A 15,390-nucleotide genomic window follows, 5' to 3' on the forward strand; every position below is an offset into this window, starting at 1 on the left:
GTGTACTGACTTCATTTCTTTCAAGCCTATGCATGTCCTCGGCTGTCATATATATGAAAAGTAAAGTCAGTCACCACATCAAAGTGGCTTTTCCATGTTACTACTAGTTTAACCCCAGTCAGATCCTCTGCCAGTTGGTTATTGGTGTGACACTGTACCCTTTATATATATTGTTAGCAGGGAGAGCGAACCCCTACAACCTTCTAGCAGGTAATAGGATTGAGAGACTGACTCACTTTCAAGCTATTTGGCTGATCCTCAGTTGTGAACACCTGCCCACCAGAGTGATAGCCAGAGTCTGCTCCAGCCAACAATATATTGTAAACAAAGTGACCATCGGTCACTGATTTGCAACAAGCAAAATAGCTAGTTGTAAAATCTCAAGAGAGATCAGAATAGTAACTATATTAAAAAGTAAAGTCAGTCACCACATCAAAGTGGCTGTTCCATGTTATTACTAGTTTAGCCCCAGGCAGATCCTCCACCAGCTGGTTATTAGAGTGATGCTGCACCTTTTATATACAATATATATTGTTAACAGGGGTGCGAGCCCCTACCACCCTCTAGCAGATAACAGGATTACGAGACTGACTCAGTTTTGAGCTATTTGGTTGATCTTCAGTTGTGAGTACCTATCTGCCAGAGTGATAGCCAGAGTCCGCTCCAGCCAACAATACATTGTTACCTGCTAGAGGTTGGTAAGGGTTCACTCCCCTTGCTAACAATATATATTGTGTATAAAGGGTACAACGTTGCACCGATAATCAGCTGGTGGAGGATCTGCCTGGGGCTAAACTAGTAGTAACATGGAACAGCCACTTTGATGTAGCGACTGACTTTACTTTTTAGTATAGTTACTACTCTGATCTCTTCTTGAGATTTTACGTACGTACATACATACATACATAGTAAATCTCAAAAAACGAAGAACAAACACAAAAAAACAACAACGTGAGGATGTGGTACATGTAAAATATTAGGAGATGCTTAGGCAAGGAAAGAAAGGTGGTTTAACATTTCAAGCAAAGCTCTTCTTCAGAAATGGAGGAAAGTCCAATAGAAAAGGAAGATGGAGGAAAAAAATTGCCAACGATTCACATGTGGTTACATTTTGAAATGGCCTTCTGACCGAATTTGGAGTACCTAATTCATGGAATTCTTTCTACCATCAGGTTACATTACTTTGTTCATTCAGAATATGACTTTTCTGCACCTTGATCCCTACCTCTACCCCACCCTCAGCCTAACCCACACTCCACCCATGCCTTCCCCACCTCCCAACACCCTCACATCACACCACACCAATACCCTCGCATCACACCATGCACACACAACTGACCAACTCCTTTCTCCCTTCCCCATTTTCACACTACATACGCCAAGATCACCAGCATTCTATCTCTCACACACAGCCCCTCGTTCTTCGATCACCGTTTGTTATCTCCCCCTTTTCTTAGCTCTCCTGAAAAAAGAATTTCTAACTTCCGGTCAGCCATTGTTATGATCAGCCATTATTATGATTGACCGTTGACTGAACACTATTCAATTTTTTTTCTCCGTGTTTTTCTCCTTGTCTCCGTATTCTTTCTGTTGAAGAGCGTAGCTCGAAACGTCAAAGACTTTCCGTATTCCCGAGCGTCATACTAATACATACTTTTGTTATTTACACCACCTGTCCTCGTCTGTTGTTGTTTTTTCGTATATTCTCCCACATATAATACACACTCACGTGGTCGCACCATCTAATCCTGTCTCCTCTCATCACACACGAACTTTTGGATTCTACCTTCTTTCCTTCTGGATCTACTCTTTCTGGACTGTTTGATTCTGAACTTTATACCCTCTGGCTGCACCTCTCCTACCCACGGATTACACTGGACCCATCTTCTGATTGGAAATCGCTTCAATATACCACAACGTCTAAAAAACTTTTGAACTTTTCCACTTTTGTAAACCTCCTTTATCATCTTTATTTTTACCTTTACTTTCCTTCACCTACCGTCTCTTTGTACTCTGGATGTTCCTAATCTGTCTTCTCTAATCTGCACCTATTACTTTGTATTCTTCTCCCTCCATTTCTTCTCTCCTCTCGTTTCTTCTCTCCCTGTCACCCCATTTTCTCCCTATTGTCCCATCTTCCTTTTTGCTTCTTTTTTTTTTTTTTTTTCTCCCACCTCGCATATATTTTCTTCTCACAACCCCTTATTCGTTTTTTCTCCTCATGCCTTTATTTTTTCCCCCACACCTGTTAAAAAATTTTTTTCTTTTTTTCCACGTCCAATTTTCTCATCACGCTTGTTTTTTTCCACCACACCTTTTGTAATTCTCCTTCCCACGTCTAATTTTCTTTTCTCTCTCGTTCCATCATGCCTGACTACAAATCTTTCCAACTCACTCTCCACAACCGCCTAAAACTATACCTCCGCACACTTCCCTTTCTATACTTTCAACCTACTATACGACTCTCCTTACTCATATTCAAGAAGACTCGTTACTCTAGTCATATTACGTTTCTCAGTCGCTGCTTAAATCACCGCCTCATCCCTAAGGATTTCCACCTCCATTTCCACCCCACTCTCCACTCTTCTACCACCATTCTACCCATACTCCGCACCACATCCTACCGCCTTATGCGGGCCACCATTCGCTCCAATCTCTCTAAAATCCACACTATCGACCGCCTTCTTCCTCCAGCCTTTTCCATATTTTTCTCCTCTCTGTCACCCTCCCATGCTCACAATACATTGCGCTTTATCATTCAACTTAATCATCTCTTTCATGCATTTCTTACCGACACTAAGCTCCGCAAACTTCACTCACTCCTCCATTCCTCTACACCTGATGCCACTACCCCAACCCCTCCACCACCCTTCTCCCTCCCTGATGTACATTCCCCACCCACACCCAACCACCCTGTCTCTCCCACACACACTCCACCCCCTCCCTCCCAGCCCTCCACCATCCTGACCGCCCCTCCTAACCCTACTTCATCCCCTCCTACTTCTATTCCACCCACCCCTTCTCCACTTCAGTCTGTCGTTACCATTCCCCCAGATCTTCCTCTCTCTGAGGCGGAGCACTCCATCCTCAATAGGGGTCTGCACTTCATCCTACTCACTCCATCCTGCAAGGAATTTCAAACCCGTGCTGATGTCCACAGCTTTGTGCGCCGCGTTAGGTTGGGTGCGCTTTTCCATAACACACCACCCGCACCCAACGAGGACTGCTTCACTGACCTGGGCCGATGACCATCCCAGTGGACGCCTGCTCCTGGCCAGTTCCAAGCAGTTGATCTTTTCGCGGGCGCCTGCCAACGCGCTGTGGGCCGGTTTAACATTTCCAGGCGTCCCTCTCGACTCAACATTTCCCCAGCCGAACTCTCGGCCCTTCGATCCCTCCGACGCCACATGGACATCATCATAAAACCGGCTGATAAGGGTGGAGCCGTGGTGGTATGGCGCGCGGACCTCTACAAGGCCGAAGCTCTCCGTCAACTTCGAGATACCTCATTCTACCGCCCTCTGCCCTCCGACCCCACGCCCAGCTACCAACAGACTGTGTCCTCCACTATCCATGACCTCATCCTCTCCTCCCGTCTCCCCGCCACCGCCTCCAACCTTATTGTTCGCACCCCACCATTTAATTCCTCCTCAAGATCCATAAACCGAACAACCCTGGCCGCCCCATCGTCTCTGCCTGCAACTGCCCCACCGAGCTTATCTCAAAATACCTAGACCGTGTCCTCGCCCCCCTAGTGGCTTCTCTCCCTTCCCACATTCATGACACTAACCACGCGCTTCGTCTATTCAACTCTTTCTCTTTCCCTCCCGGCCCTTCTAAGCTTCTCTTCACTCTAGACATCCAGAGCCTCTATACAGTGATCCCCACGATGAGGGGCTGCGTGCCCTGAAGTTTTTTCTAGACCAACGCCCCAGCCCACAACCCGACACCTCCACACTCATTCGTCTGGCCGAACTTGACCTATCTCTCAACTGCTTCTCGTTCGCGGGAGATATCTACCAGCAGTTCTCGGGAGTGGCCATGGGGACGAGAATGGGCCCCAAATACGCGAACCTCTTCGTTGGTTATGTTGAGGCCCAAATATTCTCCAGTTTCACTGGTCCTACTCCCGAACTATACGGTCGGTATATTGACGACTGTATCGGTGCCACCTCACTCTCCCGCGAACATCTTGACTCGTTCCTCTCTTTCGTTCAGTCTTTCCATCCTGCCCTCCACTTCTCCTGTACTGTCTCTGACACCTCTGTCCCCTTTCTCGACATTTCAGTCAGCATCCTCCACTCCGCCCTTAGCACCTCCATCCACTACAAACACACAGACTCACACTCCTATCTCAACTTCTCCTCCTCCCACCCTCTCTCCCCTCCCATACCCATCTTCCCCCTCTCTTACATCCACCTTCCCCTTCTCCCTTCATCTTCAACACCCCCTCATAAGCTCATCCCACCACACCCCAACACACTCTACCTTCCCACTCCACCCCATCCAATTCCTTACACCCACCACCCACCCCTACCCACAGACCCCTACCTCTACCCCACCCTCAGCCTAACCCACACTCCACCCATGCCTTCCCCACCTCCCAACACCCTCACATCACACCACACCAATACCCTCGCATCACACCATGCACACACTAAAACTGACCAACTGCTTTCTCCCTTCCCCATTTTCACACTACATACGTCAAGATCACCAGCATTCTATCTCCCACACACAACCCCTCGTTCTTCGATCACCGTTTGTTATCTCCCCCTTTTCTTAGCTCTCCTGAAAAAAGAATTTCTAACTTCCGGTCAGCCATTGTTATGATCAGCCATTATTATGATTGACCGTTGACTGAACACTATTCAATTTTTTTTCTCCGTGTTTTTCTCCTTGTCTCCGTATTCTTTCTGTTGAAGAGCGTAGCTCGAAACGTCAAAGACTTTCCGTATTCCCGAGCGTCATACTAATACGTCCTTTTGTTATTTACACCACCTGTCCTCGTCTGTTGTTGTTTTTTCGTATATTCTCCCATATATATATATATATATATATATATATATATATATATACATACATATATACATATACTGTGTGTATGTTTGTGTGCTTGCATGCGTGTCAGTGTTTATTTACATTTGTGCTTCTCTGAAAGGTACTGAGTTACAAGTCGTAATACTGTTGTCATATTCCTTGTCAACAAATTGGCTACTATCTTTTGCGCCTTCAAAGATGTGTGGAATGAGAGATCACTTATTTGAAAAACAAATAAGAGTTAGCAACAAGAAGGGCATCTGGCAGTAGAATAGTGCCTTAATAATATATTCTTTTAACCCATATAAACATTGTCTATGCTCAAAATGGACATAAAAACAAACAAACAAATAATATTTTCTTATTCTTTTACCTTTTCAGTCATTGGGCAGTGACAATGGTGGGGCACTGCTTGAAGGGTTTAGTAGTAGAAATAGACCCTAGTACTTATTTTAAGTCTAATACTTATTCTATAGGTATCCGTTTTGCTGAATTGCAAAGCTATGGCAATGTAAATAAACCAACATTGTCAAGCAGTGAAAGATGAACATACACACACAGTACGACATAAACACATATATTATATACACGATGGACCTCTACAAAGTTTCCTTTTGGTCAGCTCAGAGCTATAACAGAAAATACTTGACAGGTAGTTGTTTAGTGGGATGGAACTTGAAAATAAATATTGTGAAATGAACTTCTTAACCACATACCCATAGCTGTGCCCAGCAATGTAACTACATATGTGCTATTGGCTATTTCTTCTCCATCTTTGGACTTTTCCCTTTCTCCTTTCCAATGAAGAACTATGCTTGAAATGTCAAACTCTCTCCATTCACTGAGCATCAAGCTCATTTCTTGTGCATGGCCTCATGTTCGTTTTTTTTTATTTGTTTATTTGTTTAATTGGACTATATATATATATATATATATATATATAAACTAGAGTACTAATACTGTGAGAGCTATGAATATATGTGTGTGTGTGTGTGTGTGTATAGTATTGTATCCATATGTTTAATAAACAATATAGTTAGCCTTGCTGTGAAATTAGGTACAGTGGTTAACCCTTTATCATTCAGATTATTCTGTCAAATGTAATACTTATTTATTCACATTGTTTTGAATTAATCATGCATTTTCTTGTAGCTCTGAGATTTCAACAACTTGATTGTTTATTTTTAGAATGGCATTGTAGGATAGGTGTGAAAGGTCAAATCTGGCCAGCTTGAACATAAAACAGGAAGAATATTTGGGCTGGATGTGACCAGATTAAATGCTAAAGGGCTAAATAATTAAATAACAAGGTTTTTGAAAGCTTGGCATGAAGATGGAGTCAATCCTTGTTGCAGCTTGGTCCTGTTTCCAAACTGCTCATAGTCCAGTGGTTTAACAATGGGACCTAATTTCACAATGTTTATGAAACATGGATATGACTATACATGATACTTGTATACATATTATCTTATTTATTTATCTAACCAGTTTAAATACTCTGGTAAAGTTGGTTAGTCATGACTGATGGGGGGAAAAAAAGTATATAATACCTGTTATATCAAAGCAGAAGAAAAAAGTGAACTAGAAAGGAAAAAAGGGAGAAAGATATACAAACTGGTTAAATCTTTTTAGAGGCTCCTTGAATTAAATTTTTTTATGGTTGGTGAATCATTGAAAATAAACTACACCTCCAATCAAGGTAGCCTTTTTAAGACCAGTTTTAAAATGTCCTTTCTCTCAGACTAGTAATTTTTGCATTCAAACAAATAATGCCACAAAGTTCCTGGACAGTCTTCTCAAGAGCCTAAATATGATTCCATACAATCTATTTGTGATGGAATATAGTTTAAAGGAATGTGACTCATTTCAAACCAACAAAAATGTACTTATACATTTTATACTTTTATACATCTGGTTGAAACAATGGAGGATTAATGTTTGATAATTTATCTCTTGATCGTTCTCAAAGTTTTTTTTCTAAGCTTGACTAATTATGATTTTGGTGAATGGTTTAAGATTTAGAATATAGTCTATAAATATTATTTCTTATATTTATACATATTTAACTACATGCATAAGGCAACCAATAAAAATACAGCTATTTAAAATCTGAAATTTAAAGACTACTTTGTTACTTACACTTCATCAAGTTAAGGTGTTCTGTAAGTTTTTTGATGTGACAGCTAATACTGTCAATATCTAGCTGAACTCGTTGCTGTTTTTCTTCATTTGCACCAGCTAATTCACTTAGGAGTTTTGAATGGGAAGCTTGATACTTCTGTAAAACAAAGAGATTTTATATTTAATATATACATATATTTATTTATACACAGCTGGTATTTCACTCTTTCACTACACATAAACATAATTATACCCACCATCATCATTTCATGTTCATTTTGCATGCTAGCATGGATGGTTTGACAGGAGCTGGCCAGCTAGAGAGCTGTACCAGGCTCCAACTATCTGTTTTGGCAAGATTTCTACAGCTAGATATCCTTCCTAATGCCAACAACTTTACAGAGTGTACAAGGTGCTTTCTATATGGCACCAGCATCAGTGCTTTATATGTGGAACCAACATGTGTGCTTTATATGTGGCACTGGCATGGGTGCTTTGTATGTGGTACCTGCACAAGTGCTTCTTACATGACACCAGTATGGGTGCTTTTCATGTGGCACCAGCATGGGTGATTTTTATGTGACACCAAAATTGGCATTTTTATATGGCATGAGCACCTGTGAGCTCATGAGACAAGGACCTCTTGGTTGAGAGAGGTATTGGAACCAAGAGATTAGTGTACGACAGAGGTAGCCCACTTATCATTGAAGAAATACCTGGCTAACTCACAATATAAATTGAGTACTCATAATGTTTTCCTTCCATGTTTGCATGGGCTGGATAGTTTTGACAGGATGTGAGTTGGAGGAATGTACCATTCTCCAATGCCTGTTTTAGCATGCTTTCTATGATTGGATGGTCTTCCTAATGCCAACCACTTTACAGAGTGTGGTAGAGGCCTTTTTCATGGCATCAGCAGCAGTTAAGTTGCTATGTAACTCACAGGACAAAAAAAAGTTTCCTCAACTGAAAAGGAGTATAGTAGAGAGGTAAGCTGTTTTAGGCAAAAAAAAGAGATTAAAAATCCAGGCAAATACTTTAAAAGCACTCTTCAAAGATCAAACTTGACTAAATTATCCAATGAGAACCATTGTAATCCACAAAGGCCATAAATTTATTTTTTGCTGTTTGTCCAATTCATAAATCCAAAATTTAAACACCAAACAGTTTCAGTATAATGTCACAAAGTATAGTTGAAAAACACAGAAGAATACATACTCGGACACTAACCTCCAATATTAATTATGGAATTCATCAGCTTCCCAGTCCACAACAAACTAATCACACACACTGATGTCACCACTTAGTGGATATCTTACATGACTATGAGAAACCTCTTGATCACACATAAACACATACCACACACAATGACTAAACTTGACTTTTGAAAAGAATTATTAAAGTTTTATTTTTTAACATGAAGTTTTTATTTTTTTCTGTAAAACAAAGACTATTGTTGTTGTCTGCAACAATTATTGTTAGAACTGTTGTGAGAAAGTTTAAATCCAACACCAGAATGTGGATACTAAAGTGTGTAAGATGGTGACAAAGATGAAGGTAGTTTGATGATGATGGCAACGATATTTACTAAATTATGTACATATTAATACTCAACAATATTGCACACACTCTCTCTCTCTGCCCCCTTCTCTCTCTTCCTTCCTTCTCTCTCCTCCCTCTCTCTCTCTCTCTCAAAACATTGAAGTGTCAGAAATGGTGTAGTTCTTAACTGCATACATTACAGTATCTATGTTTTAGTTCAAATTCCATAGAGCCTAACTTAGCATTTCAATAATAGATGCGATCTATTTCGATTAATTAAATTATAACGATAAAAAGTAGGCAATTACTTTGTCAAAGGAAATGATTATTGCTATTTCCAATGTACTGTTGTTATTGTTCAACATTCGGTTAACCGATTCAGAGTATCATGTAGCCACATACTCATATTCTTTATCAATCAAAGATTACTTTGTCCGTTTTATCTGTCCTTTCTTTAACATCGTAGGGTGTGATTTGTAGGAAATTTGGCTGCTGTCTCTAACAGGCTGAGCAACTACATAGAGGCTCTTGTGTTTCTGGTTGTTGCTTAGCCCCAGGTCAGCCCTGATCCAACACATTTATGATCAAAGGTGCTCTAGCCATAAATATCCAATACTTTTTTTGATACAGTATACCTTGGATCACATTAATCAATGTGTCATCCCATTTTAATTTTAACACATGGTAAGCTATAAACTGATAGAGACTTGGTGACTCTTTCTAGCAGACTGAGTGATCACATAGATGCAGTTTGTTACTGATGGTTGATTCAAATGATGATATTGCTTTGTTACACATTTGTAGTTTTGAGCTGATGTGAGAAATCAATAATTAGAAGTTAGAATAATCAACAACACTTAAAAATTTCCTTGTTTAAGATCTATTTTCTTTGTATTTTTATACTTCAGTCTTCCCATGTTTGTTACTGAGAGCTGCCACATCAACCCAACAAGAAAAGAAAACCAAGTGAAGACACACTAAAAACTAACTGGTTAATGAAGTATTGATTGAAATATCTATTCTTATTTCTTGTTCCATACTAAAATAGACTAAATGCCCATTTTCTTGGAAACCACTCAAGTGTTGTGTTGTTTAGCCCCAGGTCATCCTAGGCAGGGCTGACTAATGATGAAGGGTACTCTAATCATGGCCATCCTGACTTTTCACAGTTTATGTCAGACTATATCATCCAATATGAACTTCTCTACTTTTTTTAGAAGAGTGTAATTTGAAGGAGATTTGGTTGCTATTTCAAGTAAGTCAAGCAACCAAGCTGAGGGACCACCTCATTGGCTCAGCAAATTAAGAGATGTGATTACTAATGAAATTGTCATCAGATAAAAACTTGTCATAACCAGTGCAGAGAGCTCCTAAATGTATCCTTCCTTACCTCAGTATGCTTAACAAGCAATAGGTACCACCTTTACTAAGCAGAGGAGTAACTACCCAAGCATTATTTAAATGGGGAAAAAAAACTCAACAAACAAATAAACAAAAAAAAAACAATTTATTCAACCAATGCCCCAGCCAGTGAAAGAGCTGCTAGACCTGAGAAAAATAACAGCCATATCTTCCCCAAATTATCTTAAAAGAATTTATTGGATAATGGTATCCTAGATATGTCTATATAAAGATAGGATGGTCAAAGCTAGAATGTCTTTGACTACTTCACCAGAACTAACTTGTGTTTAAACAACAACAAAGAGCAATTCTGACTGAAATCTATTCTTTTGACCTTTGGATTTGTGATCCAGCATTTTATATAAATCTTTGGGTGGCAGATTTAAACTGTTGCCAGTTCAACAGCAACTATTTATCCTTAGTGGAATTCATTCTGTTGCAAGCATCCAGACCAGGATAACTCCAATATCTTGAAACCACTGATTACTACTGCAGGAATGCTTTGAGTTTTCCTTCTCTTTCCATCGACCAGTTTCAATGGCCCAACTGTCGTTTCCTTCCTCATCTGATTAGATCCCTCATATACAAAAGAAAAGAAAAAGAAAATTCAAAGTTGCAACCTTTTGAAATATTCTCAAGAGCTAGATGGACCTGCAAATTTTCAGTTGGAAATTTAGTGGTTGTTATTCTTTTTATTTATCACTTTTACGTTGAATCTTTACAGCTGAATGACTTTCCTGACATTGATCAAATCTCTGTGAAGCAAGAGTGAAGCCTGTTCTTAGAGTATAATTAAATTGTGGTTCAAAATTTAGATATTTTTTCATAACACTTGAATGCATTTTCAGAGTTTATAATATATGCTTTTTCAATTTTCATTTCCTATCTTTACAGATTTGATACTTTCTCCCTCTCTCTTTCTCTCTCTCTCTGTCTCTCACACACAGTTGATGTTATTAATTCCTATGCTTTTCTAAACTCCATTCTTTCAAGTCACACATGTCAGATCATAGTAGACAGCAACCCCACCACATTAAATTTATTTCACACATCTGCTTGAAGTGAGCCATTACTTCAGGTGATGAACTTTGCAAGTAGCTAATGATGATTTTTTACTATATTAGACATTAGCAGAAAGCTTACAGTCCATCAATACAAATGCATTAACAAAAATTTTATGTCAGCTGTAAAATAGAGCCACTTGCTTTCTAATGGATCCTTGGCAATCTGTCATAGGATCTGGAGATATATAAAAAATGACAATAAATGATGTTTCATTCTCTATATAATTCATCTTTTGTTGATCTATTTGACAGAGAGGCATATACTTTTAACACAATTCCTATTGTTATGATTGTTGTCAGATAGCTATAGTCAACTGCTTAAAATATAGCAAATATAAGCTCATTGAAGAATACAATTGACATTTTTAACTGTATACACCCATCTCATCTTTATTATGGGACATAGTGCTGTTGTTGTTCAGCTACAGGTCACCTCTGACTGAATATACTTAGGATCAGAGGCATTCCAGCCATGACCATCATATAGGCAGTTGTAAGCTACCAAAAGTTTAACAATTAGATTTGGTTTGCTTCACTGCCAACATTTTAACCCTTTAGTATTCAGATTTATGTGTCAAATGTAATGCCCATTTATTCACATTGATTTGAATTAATCATGCATTACCATGTAGCTTTGAGATTTTATGATCTGATTGTTATTTTTAGAATAACATTATAGAGTAAGTATGAGAGGTCAGATTTGGCCTGTTTGGAAATAAAATAAGTAGAATATTTGGGCTGGATATGGTTGGTTTAAATGCTAAAGGGTTAACAATCAGTTTACTGTGCTAACTATAATAAAATGACTTTATTAAAATATTGTTTTCTTAATACAACATTAAATTCGGGTAAAATCTAAATTTGAGGAAATTGATGATGGTTTACCACTCAGGTCCTTCCTCTGAGAATAAGGAAATGAGGGCTAGAACTGAAGATAAGAGGTTACTTTTGTGAAGTAAGGGACAAGCAAGTTCATGTTTAGTGATGCAATAGTGTGATAAGTGAAAGAAGCAAAGAGAGGGATGCTGAAAATTTATAAAGTTGGACTGCAAGATAGATACGTGCAATGCATCAAACAATAAATAGAGATACAATTATGATGATAGGCATCATAATATTGTAGGGGAGAAGGAAGAAATTATGGTATAGCGAGGGAAGCAAAGAGGCAAAAGGTGGAGGGGGTGGTTAGAACAGGTGTAAACACAATCATACACCCAAGCATGATATAGATGCATTAAAAATATTAATGTCATCGGCAAAACAGCCATGCATCCATAAATACAGAAACATAAGCATGGCCTAGATACCAGCATGACTGTGTGGTTAAAGAATTAGATCCCACTGTGTGGCACATCAGATAAGTGTCTTCTACTATGGCCCTGGGTTCACCAATGTCTTCAGTGAAATTTGATAGAAGGAAGCTATACAGAAGTTGTGTGTATGTGTTTGTTTGTCTCTGCATGTCTTTGTATGGACACCACTTTGGCAGTAGTAACATATCCCCTGTAAACAAAACATCCAGTAGTTGTTTGATACTTGCAAACAAGGGAATAGAGTGCCTTATTTGTAAATTGTAAAACAAATAAAGGTTGGAATCAGGAAGAACATCTAGCTATAGTACATTAGCTCAAGTAGTCTTGTCTGATCCATGTCAGCATGGAGAAAGTGTATGAATAAATGATGATGATACATACAAACATCATGGCAAACAAACTTTACCAATCTTTTGAATTTAAACAGTCATTAATTTTAACTGTAAAACATTGAAGAGCCAGTAGAGTCAGCTGAATCATGATAGTTGATATAAGGTTTCTGAGTAGTCTCTCTTCAGTGTACAGCTAAAAATTAAGCAGTTCTCATTTTAAAAATAAATGTTAAGAGGTTCATGTGAATTAGATCCACTTCACCACAGTATGCAAGGCTACTATATCCAATATAATTTACTTTTTAAACAATAGTGTGATTTGGTTGCTATTTACAACAGCTTAGGTAACTATGTAGAGAGGATCTTTCTTATTGGCTCAATTGGTAACAAAATGGTAAAAATCTGCTTAAATGTAAAAACACAATACCTGAAGATAATTAGAGACTGCATCAAGCACAATTCAGTGTTAAATATGAGCTCCAGTTGAACTAAATGTTTATTTCACTGCATTTTCATTCTTTAATTGGTTTCAGTTATTGAATTGTGGTCATCCAGGTGTTATGCTTTCTATACAAAAATGCACATACATATATACATCCACACATATTGGGTCGGCCAAAAAGTCTATTCAGTTTTTTAAATGAAAATGAGATACAAGATTTAAATATAAAGTGATTTATTCACTCACTGATATAACTACTGTTTTATACCAGTATCTTCTACCATCTTGTGGGAGGATCTATTATTCTCTGCTCAAAAAAATTTCCTATCTTTACTGGTGAAAAACTCTTCTAGGTGAAGGTCCATCCATCCAGTGAATTTTGAAGAGACCAAAATGAGTGGAAATCTGAAGGTGCAAGGTCAGATGAATATGGAAGTTGCAGCAAAAATTCCCAGTCAATCCCCTGTAATTACTGCCATGTCTGCAAAGAAGTGTCAGGTCTGTCATTGTTGTGATCAAAGACAATACTATTACAATTAGCATGTGCTGCACACATCTAGTGGGATGCTGCATTTAAGTTGTCCCACAGGTCACAGTATTGATGGCCCATCTGTAGGAAGAAGTTTGTGAAAGACAACACCCTTCCAATCCTACCAAATTGAAAGCATAACCTTCTGTGGAAAAAGTCCTGTTTTGGAGATTATTTGTGGTGGTTCACCCACTTCCCCTGTGATTGTTTGTGCTTCACATTGTTATAGACGATCCATTTTTTGTCCCCTATCACCATTATCTTCCAAACAGGATCATTTTCTTAATATTTTGCAGATATAAATCCGTTGGGCGAGGTTAGCTTAATTCAATTGATGTAGGACCCTAACATCAAGGCTGCTGATGTAACACAGTTGATGCAGATGGTTTTCAACACTTGATTTGAATATTTCTGCAATCATTCTGGATTTATAACATTGTTGACTAACTCTTTCAATTTGTTGCTGGTAACCTCAATTGTCTGGCAGAGTGTGTCTTGAGCCAAAAAGTTTCCCAATTGAAATATTGAAAACCAATTCTGGCCCACATGTTCTGTGATAGCATCCTCTCTGTACACAATGCATAGCTTCCTGTAAGTTGCCATTTCCCTGCCTTTTTAAAAAAAAGCATGAGGTGTCAATTATGTTCATTCTGGTTCTCCATTTCAAAATGATCTCAAGCACATAAAATACAACCTGGCTTGTTGCAAGGTTGCATCAAACTATGTTGAAGTGTCAAATATCTAACAAGTGTGCATGCACAATGGACAGATTGAAGTTAGCTATTCATTAGAGTACTGGAAATTTAGTGGTGATAAAAACCAAATGGAGTTTTTAGCTAACCCAATACATACACATACACAAACAATGGTCTTCAGCAAAATCTCTGTCTACCAAATTTCACTCACAAACCTTTGGCTATGATAGCTGACACTTAGCCAGACAGCCATGCGTGCACTCATATTAGCAAAGAAACTTGAGTTACTATGTAATTGCTCAAAAATATAGACACTAAAAATTTGATTGAGGTAAACTTGTTCAATCTCATCTAACAAAATGTCGTAGCCAAAAATCTGCTTCAAGTGTCTTTTATTTCTAATATCAAACATTTTATTTATTACCTTATTTTTTTGTGCGTATGTTTCATAAAGGAATTTGTTTTTTTACCAACTCCAAAATCAACTTTATCATATTCAAGGCTGAGTTTAGTCAATAAATGAAAAATGTCTTTTTCATTTGTTTGAAAAGATAAAGGGGCTCTTCAGTTTATAAGAATTGGAATAAACAAAGAAATGTAAAAACACTAACAGCTTATTGGCTGAAAAATCATGTGGACAAACAGTGAAAAGGACAGCATATAAATTTTGGTAGAAACTTTGAAGTAATACATTAAAATAATATAATTCAACTGTAATATTATCATGTGCTGAAGCATGAAACATAGATTGAAAATTCATACAGTTGAGCATCTTTTTAAAATTTTGGAAATCTTAAATAGGTGGAAAGACAATTTTATAATTAACTAATATTCATTCACAAACTGTTTACAGGATCAAGGATAATCAATCAAATACAACAATAGAATAATAACATATTGAAATTAAACCT

At 38.2% G+C, this 15,390-nt stretch overlaps 1 protein-coding gene across 8 annotated transcripts in view; it reads right to left on the reverse strand.

The window, feature by feature from the left end:
• Positions 1-15,390, reverse strand: part of LOC106882709 (dynamin-binding protein) — a 308,006-nt gene that overhangs the window by 50,436 nt on the left and 242,180 nt on the right. For all 8 annotated transcript variants that reach the window (XM_052968787.2, XM_089353937.1, XM_089353934.1 and 5 more), the window contains one exon: positions 7,180-7,318. In XM_052968787.2, coding sequence (XP_052824747.1) covers positions 7,180-7,318 — 139 coding nt within the window. The remainder of the gene's footprint in view (positions 1-7,179; positions 7,319-15,390) is intronic.

Source organism: Octopus bimaculoides, chromosome 6 (assembly GCF_046866305.1).
Source record: "Octopus bimaculoides isolate indiv1 chromosome 6, ASM4686630v1, whole genome shotgun sequence".
Taxonomy (NCBI): Eukaryota; Metazoa; Mollusca; class Cephalopoda; order Octopoda; family Octopodidae; genus Octopus; species Octopus bimaculoides.